This window comes from Brienomyrus brachyistius, chromosome 19 (genome assembly GCF_023856365.1).
Source record: "Brienomyrus brachyistius isolate T26 chromosome 19, BBRACH_0.4, whole genome shotgun sequence".
Taxonomy (NCBI): domain Eukaryota; kingdom Metazoa; phylum Chordata; class Actinopteri; order Osteoglossiformes; family Mormyridae; genus Brienomyrus; species Brienomyrus brachyistius.
Window position 1 is genome coordinate 11767234 of NC_064551.1, and position 18699 is coordinate 11785932.

Sequence of the window (18699 nt, forward strand, 5' to 3'; positions counted from 1 at the left end):
TGAATTTAATAAATTCACTATGAAAAACAACGTCTGATTAATTGAAAATGCTTAAAAATGCTTAATTTCTTTCTGGAGCCCTGACAAAGGTTTCTTTAAATTGAACAAATAACGGTATCACCTTTACCTAAACATGTAGCGTGGTGCACAATACATGCACAGGTAGTGCTTGTATTTTTGTTTCATTTTCGTTGTGCGTTCATGGCAGTTATTTGCCAACCAGTCGGACGAACTATTGAGCAAATTGGGGATAAATTAGCGTTAGTGAATGGGAATAACAAAGAGATATGTGGATAACAGTCAATGTCTGCATATGTATCTCCCCAAAGTTGATCCTTGATGCCTTGTGCAAATAGACACCGTTTAACTTCGCAGCGTTCAGAAACAGCAGGGGGAGCTTTGGAGCGCTTTCACCGTTCTACAAGCCTACCTTGGACCCCTTTCTGATGGTGTCCTAATGATGGCTCTGTGGTTACGTCATTTAAAAGAAACGGGGTAACACGCTGGATAAACTAGAGCCCCGCCCTTTGTGCTGATTGGCTGCTCTGAATGTCCGGTAGCATGCAGGTTAGAGGTTGTGTGAAAAGAAGCGCGAGGTATTTCACTTTGGGTGGTGATGGGTTTTTGTCGGTTATGTTTGACCTATTTTTTTTTAGTTTTATTTATTTAATGTATAGAGTACTTTTAAAAGTGCATCGTAAAATTGTTTTAAGACTTTAAGTTGTGTGAGACAAAACATTCATGCAATCCTCTTATAAAACTAAGTTAAATTACTTTGCAATTTAATCTTGTTATTACCCTATACATGCAATAAAACGCTGGACGTGTTTTGCAGCGAAGCGTTTTAACCTGCGGTTTACCTTTGATGCTTTGCTGACTGAAGCGATAAACTAGGGGGAGAGGATTATAATCGTTTTGAAGTTTACTCAGAAAGCAGTTTCTGGAAAACTTCTCAAAAAAAGACAGTCAGTCTTTAATGGTATGGAATAAAAGGCCGACGATCTCCCGTAACAACTTGAAGAAACTAACAAACAAACCAGATTTTGTCATCGTTTGAACAGAATAGCTGGTCTGCGATGCCTATTGTTCTGCCCTGGAGCGACCATGCAGCCTTAGCTGCCTGCTCCTTTTCTTAAAACGCAGCCGGGACCCCGTCCCTGCGGAGGTTCCTCTGTTTTGTGTTGATTGTTAATTCTATGAAAATGGACCTTACCGTTTCGGAGCTGATGACAAATTTCTTGGATTCCCCTCTGGTGGTCTGGGTAAGTAGACTACAGCAGCACAGTTAGCGCTAGTTATTTCTGTTATGTCACCTGCAGTGGGGAAATGCTTGATATTGATACCAGTGGATATACTGTTACCATACTGTTCGTCTGTTTTTATTTATTTATTATGATGTTTTATTTCTTTGAAACTTCCCCGCGACGTTGTTTCTGTTAGCATCATTTTTGCAGCTGAGGCACTTTTAAATCTGCAAAATGAAAGTATCGATTTGGCAAAGTCTGCCTAACTCCTAATCCGATTTGTATTCTAGTAACAGAACGCTTTAAAATGAATACCCTGCGTCAAATAATGTAGTTTATCAACAGAAGATGTACTCTATCGTACGTTTTGTTTTTATTATTATACGATGTAAACAGTTAGATGCATATACTAAAAACCAAAACCACTTTCAATTTAACGGCCTATATCAGACAGTGAATTTCAATGTCAGTGTATGGGGCTGACAAATAGCAAGGGTTTCTATCAGGACCGACAGTACTCGGAATAAGAAATGATCATATGATTTAAGAGCCATTCATTAGCATGGGGATGGAAAGATGACGATGAAAAGCACACGTGCCGAGTGGCATGCAGTCAAAATCAAATCAAGTTTTGTCATGTACAAAGCATTGCTCGGTTGCCTAACTCTAATACTGCTAACAGGAGTCATTAAGTATAAAGGAAAGAAAAAATAAAACCAAGATCTTAAATGGATTAAAATAATAATCCAACCAGGTAAACCTCCCCCCGATGGCGGGGCTGAGCATCGCCCTGCTCCATCTTTAGGTTCTCGGCGGCGATACCTGCGGACTGAGCTGCTGAAAGGAGCACACGGTGGAGCAGGAAGAGCGCTTTCAGTCTGATAACTGTGCAGAATTACATCTGCCTGCAGCTGCGGGTGTTTTTTGGACTTTCCAGCGAAGGTCGGCTCTTGTTTAAAGAAAAATACAGCCGCGCCGCCCTGCTAATAAAACCTGGAATAGACGGCTGTTCTCCATATAGACCTTTTTTCCATGATGGGCTTCATAAAATACAAGACATCGACTTGTGCACTATTATATTCATTTTTATCACTCTATAAAGTCACTATCATTTTTAGAAAATCCTGAATAAACCTATAGAAAAGGGAGCTGAAGGAAGCTGATTTTTTTTGTGCGAATATTTTTTGTTTTGTTTTTTTGAGTGAAACAATTTGCGCTGATGTCGGAGGAATTGGGAAAACCCACTGGAAGCAAAAGTAAACAGAATGAAAAATGCCAGGAAGGCAACATGGAGCCATAAATTATAAAGTGCTGAGATGGTTTTGAGATGCTCAGGCGCATGCTTGTCCTCTTGTGGTCCAGCCACTTATGTGGACTCTGGGCACTTGAATCCACTAATGAAGCGCAAGGCCACCCCTAGATCTTTAGTGATTACCTTTCAGTTAGTGGCAGGCGGCTGGGCCTCCATTGAGACGCTCTAGCCGAACACTCTGGCTGTGCGTCAGCACTGTTGGTGTGTTGCTATGCTGGCTGTGCCTGGACGCAGAGGAATGTTGGCATGTTGTGAGCAGCTCCGGGCTGATTGTCTAACCCCCTTTCCAAGCAAGAAATCTGATACCCCCCCCCATCAAAGCTGTAATTCCAAAAAAGGGAATATCTGTGATTATATATACGTTTGCTGGCCCTGATATCTTTGTGGAACTGTGTTATTTTTTGCAATGCACAGTTTTCAGTCATGTAATGACTTAAGGAGGTTCTAAGGGGTGTTTTTTGTGACAAAGCCTGAACTTTATTAAAATAACTTGTCCATAATGAGTTGTATGACAAGTCATACTTTCTTTTTTAAGATAATTATAGGACTTTGGGTATGGCTTGAAGACACATTAGTTTGTTTATGTAATCACCCCCCCCCCCCACGTTAAACTGTCTGATCTCACTTCATCTCCTTAGGTCAAAACGTTTGGACCTCTTACCAGCAACTCCGAAGATAACCTCTCCTTGTTCATGGAACTGGTGGATGGGGTTTTCCTGCATAAGATCATGACTCACATGTAAGTTCCCACCAGCTAATATCAGACCAACACATGTGACTAAATTTTGATTAGTGGAACCTCTGGAGGGGGCAAAACAGCTCAAGTGGCGTCGTATTTTGTGTGAACGTAGTACATAATGCAAGATGTGAAATCCCACCATTGTTCGATGCCAGAGACAAAACCACACAACTTATAAGCATATGGCAACGTCAGGTGTGAAGTTTTTATTGGAAGTGCCTGGGCATAAAGAACCGGTAAAAGTCATCCAACTTAGTGTTACTTTTATGTTTGTAATATTAATCCTTCAGTACTCTTGGTATGTCCAAAATCACTGTGTGATCAGTATATGCTGTCTGTTGTGTGAATTGGTCTGTGTTGAGGTGGCTCAGTGTGATTGGTTGGAGTCAGGAATAGAGGTAACATTCTAGCAGCTTCTGCGTTATGTTGTTTCTTGCTGATGCTACTTCATTACTTCCTGCTTCTCTACTCCTGGTGTGGTCATGTGCCTCTTCACAGAGGGGATTTTATGGTTGGTCATTGTTCTTCTTGTATGTAGGAGTGAGTGTTTTCCAGGTTTCTATGTTTTATTATCATTGAAGGTGCAAGGTGCTTAATAGGTTTAATACTCTAGCAAAATTTGGATGTTCCTGCAGTGGTCTGGTGTGGTGAGCCTGAGGTGACCTGATGCAGAATCTCCTCGGACATGCAGGCTGTGCTTTATGTAACAGAAAAGGGGAAATGGAGCTGCCGCTGATGGCAGCTTCGTGCTCAAATGGCCCTGAGTGATTAATAAGCTGTGCTAAGCAAACGGTACCACATTCCGGGGGAGATGGCCTGGGACTACACCCTGCTGACAGAGAGGGTGGCGTTGGCCGCGGAGAAGACCACTTTGGGTGTCTGAGGTCGTTTCATGATGTACATTGGTCTTCATCACCATCTGCTGAGATGGAATCTCAAAGCTGGGAACCTGGATTTGACCTGTGGTACTTTGCTTGAGTGAGTGACACGTTACTACTTTGGAAGCGAAGAAAACAGGGCATCTTCACACACCCTTTTACAGTGTTTTCCCTTCCATTATATTAGGGGCACCCACCAGCGGACAGAGAGAGAGCGCGTGGGGGAAAATATGTCGCATCAACCACCTGAAAAGCAGACAAAAATATCTGCGTTTTTTTAAATGTATTTGCAGGTCAAGACAAACATCCGCAATAGGCTGCAAGGAAACCGTCTTGTAGCCTGCATGCAGATATCAAATGGGCCAGACAATTCTGACTTCCCATATCAAGAGGCTCTAGAAATGATCTTCCAGAAGTCCTGAAAGATACACTGCAGTGACAAACGCTGCACACTTTGTGGATAATTGTCATAGAAAGAAATGTTCTGATGTTTAGTTCAGTTGTTATATTGACTGTTGTCGTTAAAAGAAACACATGAACACCATGAATCCTGTCGGTGTTCGTCTGCCCCCAAGCTGTAAACCTAGGGGAAACACTGCTTTCCTATCCCTTCTCCAGGCCCTGATGGTCCAGTCACCCTCTCTTTGTGCCAAGTGTTGTGCATGAACCACTGGCTGCAGAGTCCAGTCCTTCATCTTCTTAGTCATTCACCTGTGACTGAAGGGGTTTTCTGCTTCCCAGGTTTCTGTTAATATATATTTTCTGAATCTAGTCATAACGTGACACCTGGAAGAGCTACGTGGTTTGGAAGTCCAAAGTTTTTTCCTGACAAGTAATGCGTTCCTCCAGAGTGAACCTCTGAATCTGGAAAACTCTAGAAATAAATATTCCACCCTTGTGTGTGTGTTTTTTCCCTGTTCTTCAGCGATCCGAGCCCCACAAACCAGAGGGTGAACAAGCATGTCAACAACGATGTCAACCTGCGAGTGCAGAACCTCAATGTTGTTGTCAGGCACATCAAGACCTACTACCAGGTAGGCCCTCCTAACCTCTTCCTGTCTGCTGACGCCCAGAATAGTCTGCGGCACAAAGCTGTGTATTACCAAAGGAGTATATTACAAGAAGATGACCTTGTTTGACATTTAGATTTTGTGGTTGTGTGTAAGTGGACATTTGCACAAAGGTTGGCACAGAGAAACAGTAGTTCTGGTATAAATTGAATGTGCTGTTGCTTTCATACAGTGGTACAGTTGTTCTATAAATGGACAAGCATTCGGAATCATTCAGTGCTCCTGATGTTTCAGAGCTATAGACAGCAGCTGTGCAGTGAACAGCGTCAGTTCTGGAGGGACCCCAAGAAGGGGTTAACTTCTCTTTGGAATTGCACAATAACCGAGTGCCGATCTTTCTCTGGTTTCACTGCCCCTGGGTTGTTTGGGTCTCTGCTCGGTCTTCTGTTCTCATCCTTGTAGTGGTTCCCTCTAGGTGAGGCAGGAATGCACTTATTTGGAATGTAAAGCAGCGGAGGGCTTGACTGGGAGCCCATGGTTTGGTTTCGGGAGAGTCATCATTGCTGAACTACTGTGTGTTTAATGAAAGTGTTCAGCTAATGTGGGGCTCTTTGTGTTTTGGAACTTCTGGGAGTGATAGTGGTGCAGCTGTGCAGGGAATATGAACTCCCTCCATGTTTGCCAACAGCTCCCTTTGGCTCTTAGCTGTGTGCATGGAATCCTTCCAGGTCAAAGGTCACAGGTTCTGGGTAGTGTTCATGCATGCTCCTCACTGTCTGCCTTGATTTCGCCATGTGGACGGCGTCTTTTGTAGTTTGCTTCGTTGGATGATGAGCACAAATCTTGAGCGTTTCATCGCTGATTTAAGTAATGTCATTCATGTCATAAGGCAAAGCGTCTGATTTCAAAGATTGTTACTCATTTCATCAACTTGGGGCCATGATCAATAGCATTCCAGCCACTCTGCAGAGACTGACAGGGTATGGAGGATGGAGACGGGTGGTGGTGTTGTGGTCCACAGCCCCAGTAAAAGATCTTGCTGAATCTGTTTTTATCCTTCAAATTAAAAGTCTTTCAGTAGATATCGTCATTATCCCAGTGTCATCACTACTGCATAGGTGCTTGTTGACTTATATTGCAGATATTCAGGATTGACTGTATTAGTGCTTTTTTTGGTGTTTAGGCAAGTTGTCGCAAATGGTAATATTTTTTTTTTCTTTGACAGAAAGCAATATAGTTGTGCAAGAGTAATACCTCTCTATCTTTAAGAAAATAATCACTGTTGACCCTGTTATTCGATGTACTGTGACAGTACAGGATCTGGGGTGTTTGGGGTCAGTGTGTATCTGATTTGAAACAGATATGCTTTTTTGCAGCTGTAAATCAATCCTTGGGCCCCTATGCCCCCTGGATATAGCACTTGGCTAGCCGGTGGAGCGGAGGTTGTAATCTGATAAACGGTGCGGTCTGGTCCACAGCAGCACGCTGGAGGGCTTCCAGTGGCAATCTGAGGCTCATTCAGCAGGGACAGACTGGTGGGGTGGGGGGGGGCTAGCTGTCTGTGGCAAAGAACACATGGCAGAAGGCAGGGGAACTTCCTGGGTGAGATGCCAGTGCATTGCAGGGCACTCACACGCACACTCACATCACTGAACCGCATATCCTTAAACTGAAAGTCTGGAGGAAAGTGTGAGAACATGTGGCCTCCACACGCACAGCAGGGCCTGGATAGAAGTGCCAGTCTTGGAGGTATGAGGTGACAGTGCAGCCCACTGGGCCACTGACAGACTGGGGTTACTATCATCTGTAGCATGTGCTTAATTCTCCATGTAGACGTGTAGACTGTCATGAGAGCCTAAATAGCTACTTCGTTGTATTTTAAAATACCCTGGTTCTCACTTTCACTTTAACGCAAGATAGGCCTGCATAGACTCTTCTCTTTGGTTTTCATCGCCAGCTGAAGGTGGCTATGAACCTGGATAACATGGTATCTGGGTAATGGTTGTGGAGGACGTGGTGTTGTGCAGCCAGCAATTGAGTTATCGTTCACATGGGAAGTTGGGTGCAGGGTAACCATCTTCAGAGAGCTGTACGCTGCCTGAGCATGAGGCAGGTGGAAATGGCCCAGATGTAGGTAGGGCTAAATGACTGAGTGCTATTCTCAGTGTCGAGGGTGTGAGGAGGATGAAAGGTCAACGGGTGCTGCACTGGTAAGGTGTACATGCGTTCTTGTGCGTAAATACCATGGCTCTGTGTTCTTGTTCACCAACACGCCTCTTCCTCACTGGTTCCACTGGTTCAGTGAAGCAGGTACCACGTCATCCTCTCGGACCTTCATGTCCCTTCACGGCTTTGATGCTAGTGGTCTGAAGCAGCCCAAGTTCTCCGTGTTTGGCTCAGTTTTTAGTCTGGTCCTTGTTGCCCATCCCAAGAGTGTGTGTGTGTGTGTGTGTGTGTGTGTGTGTGTTTCTAATTTCCCTCCATTTCGATGAATGGGTTAACCCTCCCTTACTTACGCAAACTTCTACAGAATGATCTTTCAGTACCAAAGTCTTTCTCTAAGCTTGAGCCTCGCATTTGGCTCCTTATATTCACAGTGTGATGTGAGGCCTGAGTCCTGGTGTCCGTTTCAGGGTTGGTGCTGCAGCTGCTGGGGGGGGGGGGTGTTTGACTCGTTTCCTCCTGAGAGGTTAATCTGGGTCTCGCCCCCGTGCCACAGCGAGCAGCTGTCTGCCACCCCCCGCCCCCTCCGCCGTGACTCTGTATCATTCACCTTCCGAAGCATGTCGTTCAACTTGGCCCTGTGCTTCTAGTGCATGTACCTTTGCTCTCGAGGTCAGCTAACCTCATTCTGAGCGAGAGTAGAAACCAGTCATGGTTTTGTCGCCTGTCTGGTGCCTGTCTCTGGATAAGACGATCTTTCCTTTCCGCCAGCGCATGTTTCGGGGGGCTTGTCCGTGCCTTTTGGTTGCATCTTGCTGCGCGTTGCAATGCCATCCCCTCCTTCTTCATGCCGTTGGGCACTCGCCTGCGCATTCCTAAGACGCGCCATGCGCTGAGAGGAAATGCACTGGTGCTGGTTGGCGGTTTCCGGTTGGCCGTTTCACCACAGAGATGCTATGATGTAGCTGTACCTGATGACACTTATCATGATTGAGGAATGTTTGTTTCCTTTTAAATTATCGTATTTTCTCTGAATGTTATCTAATTGGTCTTAAACACTGTTTAAGCTCTTTATCGGGGCTCAGGTCACTCATTTGTTTGTACCTGGTAATGATGCTTATGGCTTTTTATAACCATATCTAAAGAGCAGATGCATAATTCTATCGTGTGTGTGTGTGTGTGTGTGTGTGTGTGTGTGCCTCCAGAATGCAGCGTGAGCCGGCATCTAGCTCACGGCACACTGCTGGGGAGGGGGCTTCTGACCCCTGCATCATTGTTTCAACAACTGCCGTACCAGGACCCCGTCGTTCTGGTGGGTAAAAGGCTGGAGTCGCACTCCCCTCGGCAGGCCTGCAGTCTGGCCCGCATCCCACTCAGCAGGCCGCCATGAACATATCATCTTTGTAAATTTGCTGGTTTGGGGCCAGTTGAGTATAAATTGAGTATGAAGATCACGGTTCTGGTGTAAGAATTACCTTTACAGACCCTTTAAAGTCCTTGATATAGATAAAGCCGAGACAACAGAGGCCAGTTAAGCAAAACGGGTCAAATGTGGTTTCTCGAGCCGCACTGTTCAGTCTGTCATGGTGCAGTTTATTATAATAATGTGGTAATACTACAAATAGCTTCCATGTGCTGTGTGGCTGCAGGCTCCTTCTGGTTACTCTAGATGGGTGTGTTTTGGTGAGTAAGTAACCGTATGTGTTCCTGGGCCTTTGTGCTGCTGTGTTTGCATACAGTTTCCATCACTACTGCTCTAATTCACAGCGCCTGTTTGTTTGCCGGCCTCCCTCTCAAAGGACCGGTTCCCCAGGCGTTTTCCTGTCTTCCACTTTCCCGCTCTGCCATCCCCTGTCCCGGGAGTCTGGGCAGCACTGTGTGCCCGCAAACTGTGGCTTCCTGCTCAGAAAATGCCACACTGTGTCTTTTGCTTCTGGATCAGGCTGCGGAGAGCGTGTGACCCCCCATGCATACTTCCCGCTGGCGCACCAGCAGAACTTTGCTCCGAGTCTTATTGGCTCATTTACCCCCAGCTGTCGCCATGGTAACCAGGCCGGCGTCGGTCAGTCTTCCCGGGAGTAAATGGGCCCCGGGTCCACCAGCGTCACCGATCCGCTCGGCATGCGGGTGGCATTTTCTGGGGGCCGGCCCGCTTCCTGGGCTGCCTTTGTGCAATGTGGAGATGGCCCCTTTGCCCTCGCTGTTCTTCCTTTGTTGGGGGGCTGTTTTATTTATGATTCCAGTGGGCAAGCAGCCCATGACCATCCAGCAGAAGCATTATGCTGTACGCAAAGTGATCTGAAACATTTGAAAACGGGGCAGGACTTACGGGATTCAAATAATGACAGGCCCCCCTTTTCGTGTGGGGGCACGAATGCTGGCGTTCATAGAGCTGTAGATCATCCCCGTGTCTCCTCGTCACCCCCCATGAGGCCCCCACTGCATTTGGCCCCTTGCAGCTGAATAGTCACTGGCAGTGTTTTACTGGGGCATCATAGCCCCATTTGTTCTGTGCCTAGAAGGGTGAGGGTTTCCTCCCGGTGTTTTTTTTTTCTGGCTTATTGTAACCTTACTGATTGCTCACTAAATATGGGGAGAGGGCCATTCCCCCTGCCCTCCCCCCGTCTTGAGCTTCTGGGTATCAGTTTAACTGCCTGCCAATCATGACTGTCACGTTGAGTTAAACTGCAGCAAGCGTCTGCTTTAAATTCAACAGAAGTGCGAGTATCATCTGCAGATCGACAGGAAGGCTCCTTTTTTCCGGGCCTGTTTTCGGCCGCGTCAGGTATGATTCATAGCCAGAACAGATTTCTTGGTGTCTCTGTGACAAACAGGAAGCCGATTAGCACCGTGTGGCCATGTGTTCCTGCGAAGGGATGGCTTTTACTGAAGTGCCCCTACTCATGCTTTGGGCGCTGTCATTAGATCATAGATCCCCCCCCCCCCAGTGCATGGTGTAATGTATGTTAGGAGATATGGTATAGTCCTGTTAATTTTGCTTCCTGTAATAATTTGCATCACTGCATGGCATCCATATTTCACGCCTGCCTGACCTGCTTAACCTCATGCCCGTTGTTTCGGTTGTATGCCTGGAATAACAAATGTGATTGGACAGAAACCCCATGGGGGGGGGGGGGGGGGTCGGCTAGCGGTCACTCTGCTCACTCGTGCGTCAGGGGAGTGCGGGGAGCAGCAAGACGCCGTGTGGGAATTCAGAAACTTTACAGTGATGTTTGCAGCACGAATCTCCCAGCAGGGTAATAGTACTAGCAGGTAAACATGCAGTGGGCAGTGAGGCTGTAATCACGATCAGTGCAGAGGTGCAGAAAGACATACCAGTCACATCCTGGGGCTGGGGAGACAGTTTGCACTCAACCTTTCAATCGCACAGAACTGTGCTGGTCGGCCATGTGATCGACTTACTCTTCCACTGTTTCGTTAACGCTGAGTTCCTTAACTGTCCAGTTCTTACAGTTAGCATTGCTGGTTAAATAAATAAAGCACATCCCTCCAGGTGTTTTTCGGTCCCCTTACTCAACTGTAGTGTGAATAATCAACCCGTGTGCCCCCCCCCCCCCCCCCCCCAGCCAACCCTGTGATGGAACGTTCCACACATACTCCTAAAACTGTTCTGTGTTTCCTGTTTAATCCTGTAGGTCCCTCTCATTTGCTGCCTCCCTTGGTTTTTGTCCCTCATGTACCTGTGACTGGCATTATCATGAATCCTTAGCTGTCCACCTTACTATCAGTTTTATACCCTTTCATTTTCCAAGAGGACTCACCGAAATTGCGACGGCCATCTTAAGTAGGTCAAACCACGACGAGCCTGAGTAACTAAACATTAAGGCCTGTGGCCTGTTCATGTAGCGTATGATTAATCCATTAGTGTCTATAGTCTTAAATTTTTCCAATGGCTCGTCATGTGTAGGTTTTGGCAACCAAGTTGATAAAGTTCTTTTTGTCCAGGATGGCTGTGTTCTGGTCTGTCTAGCTCCTGTGGTCTGTATTCTCTGTTATTTATAATGACACCCAGGGTGCACGGTTCTCAGAAGGCCTGTGACATGCCTACTCCAGTCTTTCAACCCTCCCCTTTTAAAACGGCCATTTAGAATTTAGGTCTAAGTCTGTGCGTCTAGTGTTTCAGCTGTTATCCAATTTAAATGCGTTTCTGAAACGAACAGGACTGCAGCTTTTGGAAACTGGGAGCTGTTTCTTTTACTGGGTTACACCAAGCAGCCCATTATTTTTGAATGAAGTTTTAATTTGCCATTTGTACACGTATGAGTTCAGGCACATTGGAATGTGTCTTTTCATTTCCCAACTTGCTCTCCTTTGAGATGCATACAGGTGAGAGTGACAGGGTTTGAGCGCAGCATCAGCCGGCATGCAGAGTCCCTGGAGCAATCGGGGGTTATTGATCCAACAACAGCGCCAGGATTCAACCCGATAACCTTCCAATCTCAGGCCGCGCGTCATAAGCCGCACACTGTCCTCCTCTCCAGCAACGGCCCTGATATCACGCTACTGTCCCTCGCTTGAGGATTCCCAAGGGGATCGCACGCTGCAGATGTCCATCTGTGCTTACCAAAGGTTCAAATGAATTGGTGGATAGGGGTCATTTTGGCTCAACTGAACAAATAGTCTACGCTTGACCATCTCAGAATTGAACCATTTTGTGGCATTTTGTTTGCCCCTGAGGCTACATGGAAAATCCAAATTTTCTCTGACGTAGCTCATATACTTAAGGGTTTACACTGGCTTGAAATTTTAATGAGATTTTCCATTGGATACATATTTGGAATTAGGACAAAGATTTGTATAGCCTTCTTTTTCTGGTGCCTAGGTGTTACCGTCGCAAAGATGCAGGCATCTGGAAATGGCCGACTAAGCATTTTTGCGAACAAATGGAAACTCTCATTCAGTTTTAAGCCAGTGAAAATCCTAAACTATAAAAACTTGGATTTTTCACATTAACCCAGGGACAAACAAAATGCCTCAAAATGATTTACATCTGAGATGGTCGCGCGTGGGCGAATGACCCATGCGTAACCTGAGCTGGAAGTGTGTGGAGGTCACCGTTTGCATCCTGGCCCAAAGGAAGTTTCGTTGGTGGTGGTGTTGGGGGGGGTGTGTTTGGAGGTTGGGCTGCAGATATGAGACAGAATGTGTGTGCATTCCTGCCAGACGATACATTCCTTACATGTTCCTCACCATCTGCCTCCCTTTGTCTTCCAGGGGAGCTTGCCCCACCCCCTCCCCAGCCTCTCAGTGGGCTAGTCAAATCATTTTGGACCACAGGCTGCAGAGGAGGATGGGATTGTGGGTGCTACTGTGGAGAGGAGGGGGGAGGGGGTGCTTTGTTCTGTTGCTTTGTCATACAGCTGTCAAGTGAGCCCCCCCCCCCACGGGCTTTCTGTAGTGATGCTTGGGTGTGTCCACCTTTTTAGGGATTAGCAGGCTCGATTAATCCCCCCACTACATTAAGCTGTTTGTTGGGGATTGGGGGGGGGGGACAGTGGGTTGACTCATCTAGCAGATGGCTGGTGCGTGCACACGTGTGTTTGTTTGTGTCTGTGTTGTGGACTCCCCAATACTTTTCTTATGGTTTTAATGTACTGCTCTAATTATTTTCATGGTTGAATTGGGTTTGGGCAGATTCCAGACTATCTGGGGAGACAGGATGGTTGATGCAGTCCAAAAATAACATCATTTAACTTTCCTGCTTGACATGTCAGCTTTTAAAGAAGCATTTGTTTGTTTTTGTAAGAAGCCATTAACATGGTCTTTGTTATGGCAGTTATTTCTTGGAAGTTGTGCAATGATGTAATTGTTGTGTGGGGACTGAATGTTATAGCAAGTTTCTGTTTACGTGAGTTTGAGGTACCTTGAACTCTTGAATAGCCTGGATCAGGAGGCTACATGAAGTGCTGTGTGTGTGCGAGAGGCAAGGCGGGTCCCATAGGGCAGTGAACACCCGCATTGTAGGTGCCACAGGACATTTCTTACACCCCCAATGCAAGATAAGAAAGCTTTACTATTGTTACTGCACAAATATAATGTACAATGAGATGTTTGGAGCAAGCCTGTAGATGTCAAGGTGAGGACAAAATAGGCCCTGTGGGTTTTCATTGATCCCCGAAAAGTCAGTCCTCCACTCGTACCAGTTCTCTGCCGATGCTGTAGCCCAGTCTCTTCTGTTTCAGGAGTGTCTTCAGCAGCTGATTGTCATGAACCTGCCCAACGTGCTGGCCATCGGCAAGGACCCCCTGTCAGGTAGGCAGCTTGTCCTCACCTGCAGGAGGCACACTGACCTTGGTACCAGAATTCCTGTAGGTTCTGCGCTGGAGCTATAAGGCTTGACTTGTTGAAACGGGTCCGTCTACTGAGCAGACCGAAAGGTCAGAAGAACATGGGCCTGTGTCTGTTTATACCGTCACTGGTGCATTTGAAGTGTGGTGCCTCCAAGCCCCCAGTAGTACTTCAGCATAAATCTTCAAGCACAGGTGTGTTTGGTTGTTTAAGGCTAGGGGGCGCTTGGGGGAATTTTAAGCAGCGATATGTTTGAGATGTTTTGGGGAGGGAGTAGTGACCACCGAAACAAAGTGAGAGCAGGCACATGAAGTCCCATAGTACAGCCATCTTTCATGACATTGGGAATGTGGAAACGCAGGAAAGCAGCATCAACCGGCAATGCTAACTCTCTGCTGTCTGGTTCGTCAGGATGGTAGAGACCTCAGATTCAAGGATCTCTCTCAGATTCAAGGATCTCTCTCAGATTCAAGGATCTCTTACAGTCCCATTGTGCACCTTGTATTACTTCATATCTACATAAATACACATTGCACTATGTATATAAACCCTTGTGTCCAGCCCCCTGTTTTCTGTCCTGTGTTTTGCATATAGACATGTTTTGCATGTGACAGTCCTCACTATTTCTCACCACTGTATACCTGCATACGGACAACAAACCCTATTTGACTCAATTTGTATTTCCTGGTATGGATCTGCTCCTTACTTAGAACATGAGGCAAAAGTAAAATTGCCTGTAGGCAGAAATCGCCGCAATGGATCAGCCTAAGAGAGAGAGATGCTAGTGTAGTGTTCAAGTCACCAAAAGTCATGGTTGTAATTTAACACTTGGACCAAGCTGTTCAACCAAATGATTTGAAGTAATTCTCCTCTGATGTCCTTCGACAGCTCAATTAGTCACTAAGTGTTACGATTATTGGTCTCTCTGTGAAATCCAATATGTATTTGCATCTTACTTATTTTGTTGGATGACGTTTCATTTTTGCTCTGGCTGTTAGTTTTGCCAGTCGGGGACGAGCTTTTGTGTGATTCACCCTGCCTGTGTCCCCCTGTTGTTGGTTTTCTGGATGATTTGAGACTGGAAGTGGGCACTGACCAGTTTTTACAATGGCACTCAAACAATAGCAGTCTAACAATGGCTGGGGGAGGGTCTTTGTGTGCAGGCAGCTCTCAGCTCTTGACATAACTGGCATCCCAGACAAAGCAGCAGTTGGAATGGCTTGTCTGTGGCATCCAGTGAAAAGCAGACCGGTCTTTGTAATTACACTTGGGACACATTCGTCTGTGGTACCAGTCAATAAGCATAGTTGTGGGATGTGGCGTCCTTCACAGAAGCGGGTGGGGAGACAGCCAGCCTTGCGAAACTGGGGGGAACGGACTTGGCTGAGCCGTCTCCGTCCCGCAGGCTGCCAAAGATGGAGACGATAAAAGCTCCTCTTTGTGGCGCTGCTGGTTGGCTGGCTCCGCAACGCTCCGCTCTGTGGGACAGGGGTCTAGGGACCCTGATGCCCTTCTGATGGGGGATTAGTGTTCTGGGCGACTCCCCGATTTTTATCCAATAACATTGTTGCACGGTTGATTTAATCAGTGAGCAGACAGGTGATGATAGGATTATGCTAACAGTTCTGAAGAACCTGCATGCCCCCCTCTACGATTCATCTATCTGTCCAAAATGTGGGCACTGGGCCCAGATATTACACATTTCAGCCATTTATTTGCAGTTTCCCAATCACTCTCCTTTTAAATGGTGGTTTCTGTGGTCTTGTATCACACAGAGAAGGCCATGGAGGAGATGAAGAGGCTTCTGCTCCTTATTCTGGGCTGTGCTGTGCAGGTACTTGGACCTTCTCACTAATTACTCAGAGATTCCAGCAGATGACATTTTCTGGAATGAAATGGTGCTTCCAGATGCAGCTGGATAAAAGTGTGAGCTAAACAGCCAAAAGTGTAAAAATCTAATGTTGTGAAATTTCTAGTCACCATTTAATTGATGGGGCACAAATACTTAATAGTTAATTACTGAATTACTACTGAAGTACAAATTATGTACAAATACAGCAGCTACTTGACATTAAAGATGCTTAACGATTTATTAATGATGAACAAACATGACAACAGTATTTCACTTCTTATTCATTATTTGTTTCTTCAGTTATTCCAACAGTAGTTCACAAAGGTTTGCTGATTTAAGAGATACAATAGCGAATATAGTAGATGCTTGAAATAATAGATATTGCGATTCCTTTGTAGTGAACGAACATGAGAAGTATGTAAATTAGGCTGATTTTATGCATAAGTAAGAACGGTACATTATTGTTTGTGCCTCCTCGAGTAAAGTGTTTCCGAATTTCCTCCTCCTAAGTTGCGTTATTGACTGAGATGTTTTTCTGTTCATCCTCACGCATTCAGTTCATATCCAGGCTTCCTGGCATCACGGATTTCCTTTAGCTGCGCCTTGAATGGACGAGTTTTTCCAGTTCTCAGGGACGCGTAAAACCTATAAAATTTGGTGTGAGAGCAGGACTCTTGTGGTTTAGCCTCCAGGGCACAAACGGATCGTTGAATTCTTGTGGTGATGCAAACAAGTGGCGGTTCCCACACCATCATCTCCATAACGACTGTCATGGCTTTCGGAGCTTCACACCGAGCCTCAACCCCCACCCCCTTGACCTGCATTCATCACTCTGCACTCCTGCTAACTTGTAGTTTTATTTATATATTTTTTTTTATTTCATCATATGCTCCAATCTCACAACAAAGTGTGAACGGAAGGAAGAGTTCATTGAGAAGATCAAGCTTCTGGACATTGAGACGCAGGCAGCCATTGTCTCACACATTCAAGAGGTATATGGGTGTTGGACGGACTGCTCTGTCTGTTAATTATCCATATTTGCTAATGGGCTCTGGTCAGCGAATATCTGAGATTAGGCCTCAGTCCCATCTCATGCCATCTGTCCCCAGGTGACACACAACCAGGAGAACGTCTTGGATCTCCAGTGGCTCGAGCTGGCCGAGCTGCCGCCCGAGGAACTGGACTCGCTGTCGCGGATCATGGCCTTTCACCTGCGCAAGCTCATCGACGAGCGGGACAGCTCTGCAGAGGTACCCGGGGGGGCAGTGCAGTGCATCCTACAGCCAATGAGGTTGGCTGAGGGGGTCGGGTTAAGGAAAACCACATTTATTTAAGAGACACTTGTGTTCATCGTAACATATTAATGCAGAGCTTAGGGTCAGAAGGGAGCCGAGGGGTCAGTCAGCATCCCTGAAGGGAATGGCACTTACTATTATTCTTAGGGTCCAATCCCACTATGTTCTTGCCAAAAACCCAACTCGCTGAGCCACACACTACTAATGTGGATATTTGCTGAGCTGGATTAGGCATATGGGCATTTGGGCATGTGTCAGGGGGAGCACTATGTCCTTGGGGGGCACCAAGCAGAACAACGCCACCCCCTTCCCCCCTTAAGCCTGCATTTCTGAATTTTTGTGAGCCATCAATCAACTTCTTTCTGACATGACGTTGTGTGGCGTACATTAATGTGTTGCTAGCTTGGACAATCGGAGAATGCAATGTTGGCTGTTTTATGGGATAAGGGGCCGCACAGGTGTAAAGCCACAAGTGGTCATTTGCAAAAAAGTGACATGGATTTACAAATGGCAGTTATTCTAATGCAGGGGCTGTATTTGTATATTCAGACATTGCGTGACTGGTTTGACGAGACGTAAATATTCTCTCGATGTCAGGGGTGTTATGCATTCGTATCGACATGATCTTCAGCAAAAGGCATTTTGCTGATGAATCTGCTGATAATGCAGTAATATTGAGTGGCAGGCTGCAGCTCCAAGTTGAGATGTTAATGTCATCGTCGATCAGCTTCTCTCCTGCCTTAGTGCATGGACAAATGTATGCAGAGACATACACGGTCTTTATTCCGTTTTATTTGACTCATCTGATATTATGGTTTGTATAAAGGTTGATGTTCTTACCGCCACATACCTTGAAGACCTAGATAAGCTTCTGATGGCTGAGCTAAATCCGTTCCAGTGTAGTGCAAAGGACAAAAAGTCACTGACGCAGCAGCTAGAGACTGTTGCAGAACGGACTTCAGACAGCATTCCCTGACGTTTATGTTGCGTTCAGATTGTTCTTAAAATTTCCAATAACTAACCCTGAAGGAGAGATGTCTTTTTCTCCCTTAAAGAGGCAGAAGTGAGCTGAAGACGGCAACGACTCAAAGACTGGTCGCTGAGTCAGTGCTAGTTTGGGTTTTGAGGACATTATACACCAGTTTTCTGCCACAAAATCAAAGAAAAACACTTTCAGAATGCCTACAAATTGGGCGGTGCTGTTTCTTTTCATTTGGCTCAAAGTCATGCCTGTTATCTACCAACTGATGATGGAGGTATTAGACATTGATTAGTTGACTGGGATCAAGGAGAGGTTTAGTGTCTCGCTGAAGGACTCATGAGTGGAGAGTGTCTGGATGCGAACCTGCAGCTCTGGTTCAGTCAGACACTCTTTCTGAAAGGAAGGCTGACACCCAGTGACTGAAGTGAAGCTGGTAAAAGTTACTCTGATAACCTCTGTTGCCCCTCTGGGCACTAGTCAGATATTCCTACATCAGCTTCAGGTTTTTTTTTCCATGTTTTCTGCACATGCTCAGGTGATTGTGGAGCTGATTCAGGAGCGGGACTACCTGCTGTTACAGCAGCCCTCCAGCCCCCCTCCAGTGACGCGTGCGCCAGCGTGTCCCCCCCTGGAGGGCCCCGTCACGCTTCTCTGCCGGGAGGACCGGCAGCACCTGGCCGTGGAGCTAGCAGACTGCAAGGCCAGACTACGGCGTTGGCGCCAGGAGCTGTGAGTGACTGAGCCTGAGTGTCCCTGGGGACAGGATGTCTGCACCCTGGCAGGAAGTGTGCTTGTCTTTCTGGTTAGGGCCTCACCAGGAGATGCGCTCACTCCGCCCAGAGCACATTGTCTTCCTGTTCCCCTCTTTTGTCGCTTCTTGCGATATGCTAACTCTGGCAAGATCGTGTCCTGCAC

General features: G+C 46.3%; 1 protein-coding gene across 2 annotated transcripts in view; it reads left to right on the top strand.

The window, feature by feature from the left end:
- The first annotated feature begins 561 nt into the window (after window positions 1–561).
- LOC125714434 (protein Daple-like) overlaps window positions 562–18699 on the top strand; it is a 40274-nt gene continuing 22136 nt past the window's right edge. The window contains exons 1-8 of one of the 2 annotated variants that reach the window (XM_048985048.1): window positions 562–1262; window positions 3195–3295; window positions 5099–5207; window positions 13550–13619; window positions 15431–15489; window positions 16416–16499; window positions 16617–16757; window positions 18320–18513. In XM_048985048.1, coding sequence (XP_048841005.1) covers window positions 1197–1262; window positions 3195–3295; window positions 5099–5207; window positions 13550–13619; window positions 15431–15489; window positions 16416–16499; window positions 16617–16757; window positions 18320–18513 — 824 coding nt within the window. In that variant the 5' untranslated portion in view covers window positions 562–1196. The remainder of the gene's footprint in view (window positions 1263–3194; window positions 3296–5098; window positions 5208–13549; window positions 13620–15430; window positions 15490–16415; window positions 16500–16616; window positions 16758–18319; window positions 18514–18699) is intronic. The other variant, XM_048985047.1, reaches the window with a different exon arrangement.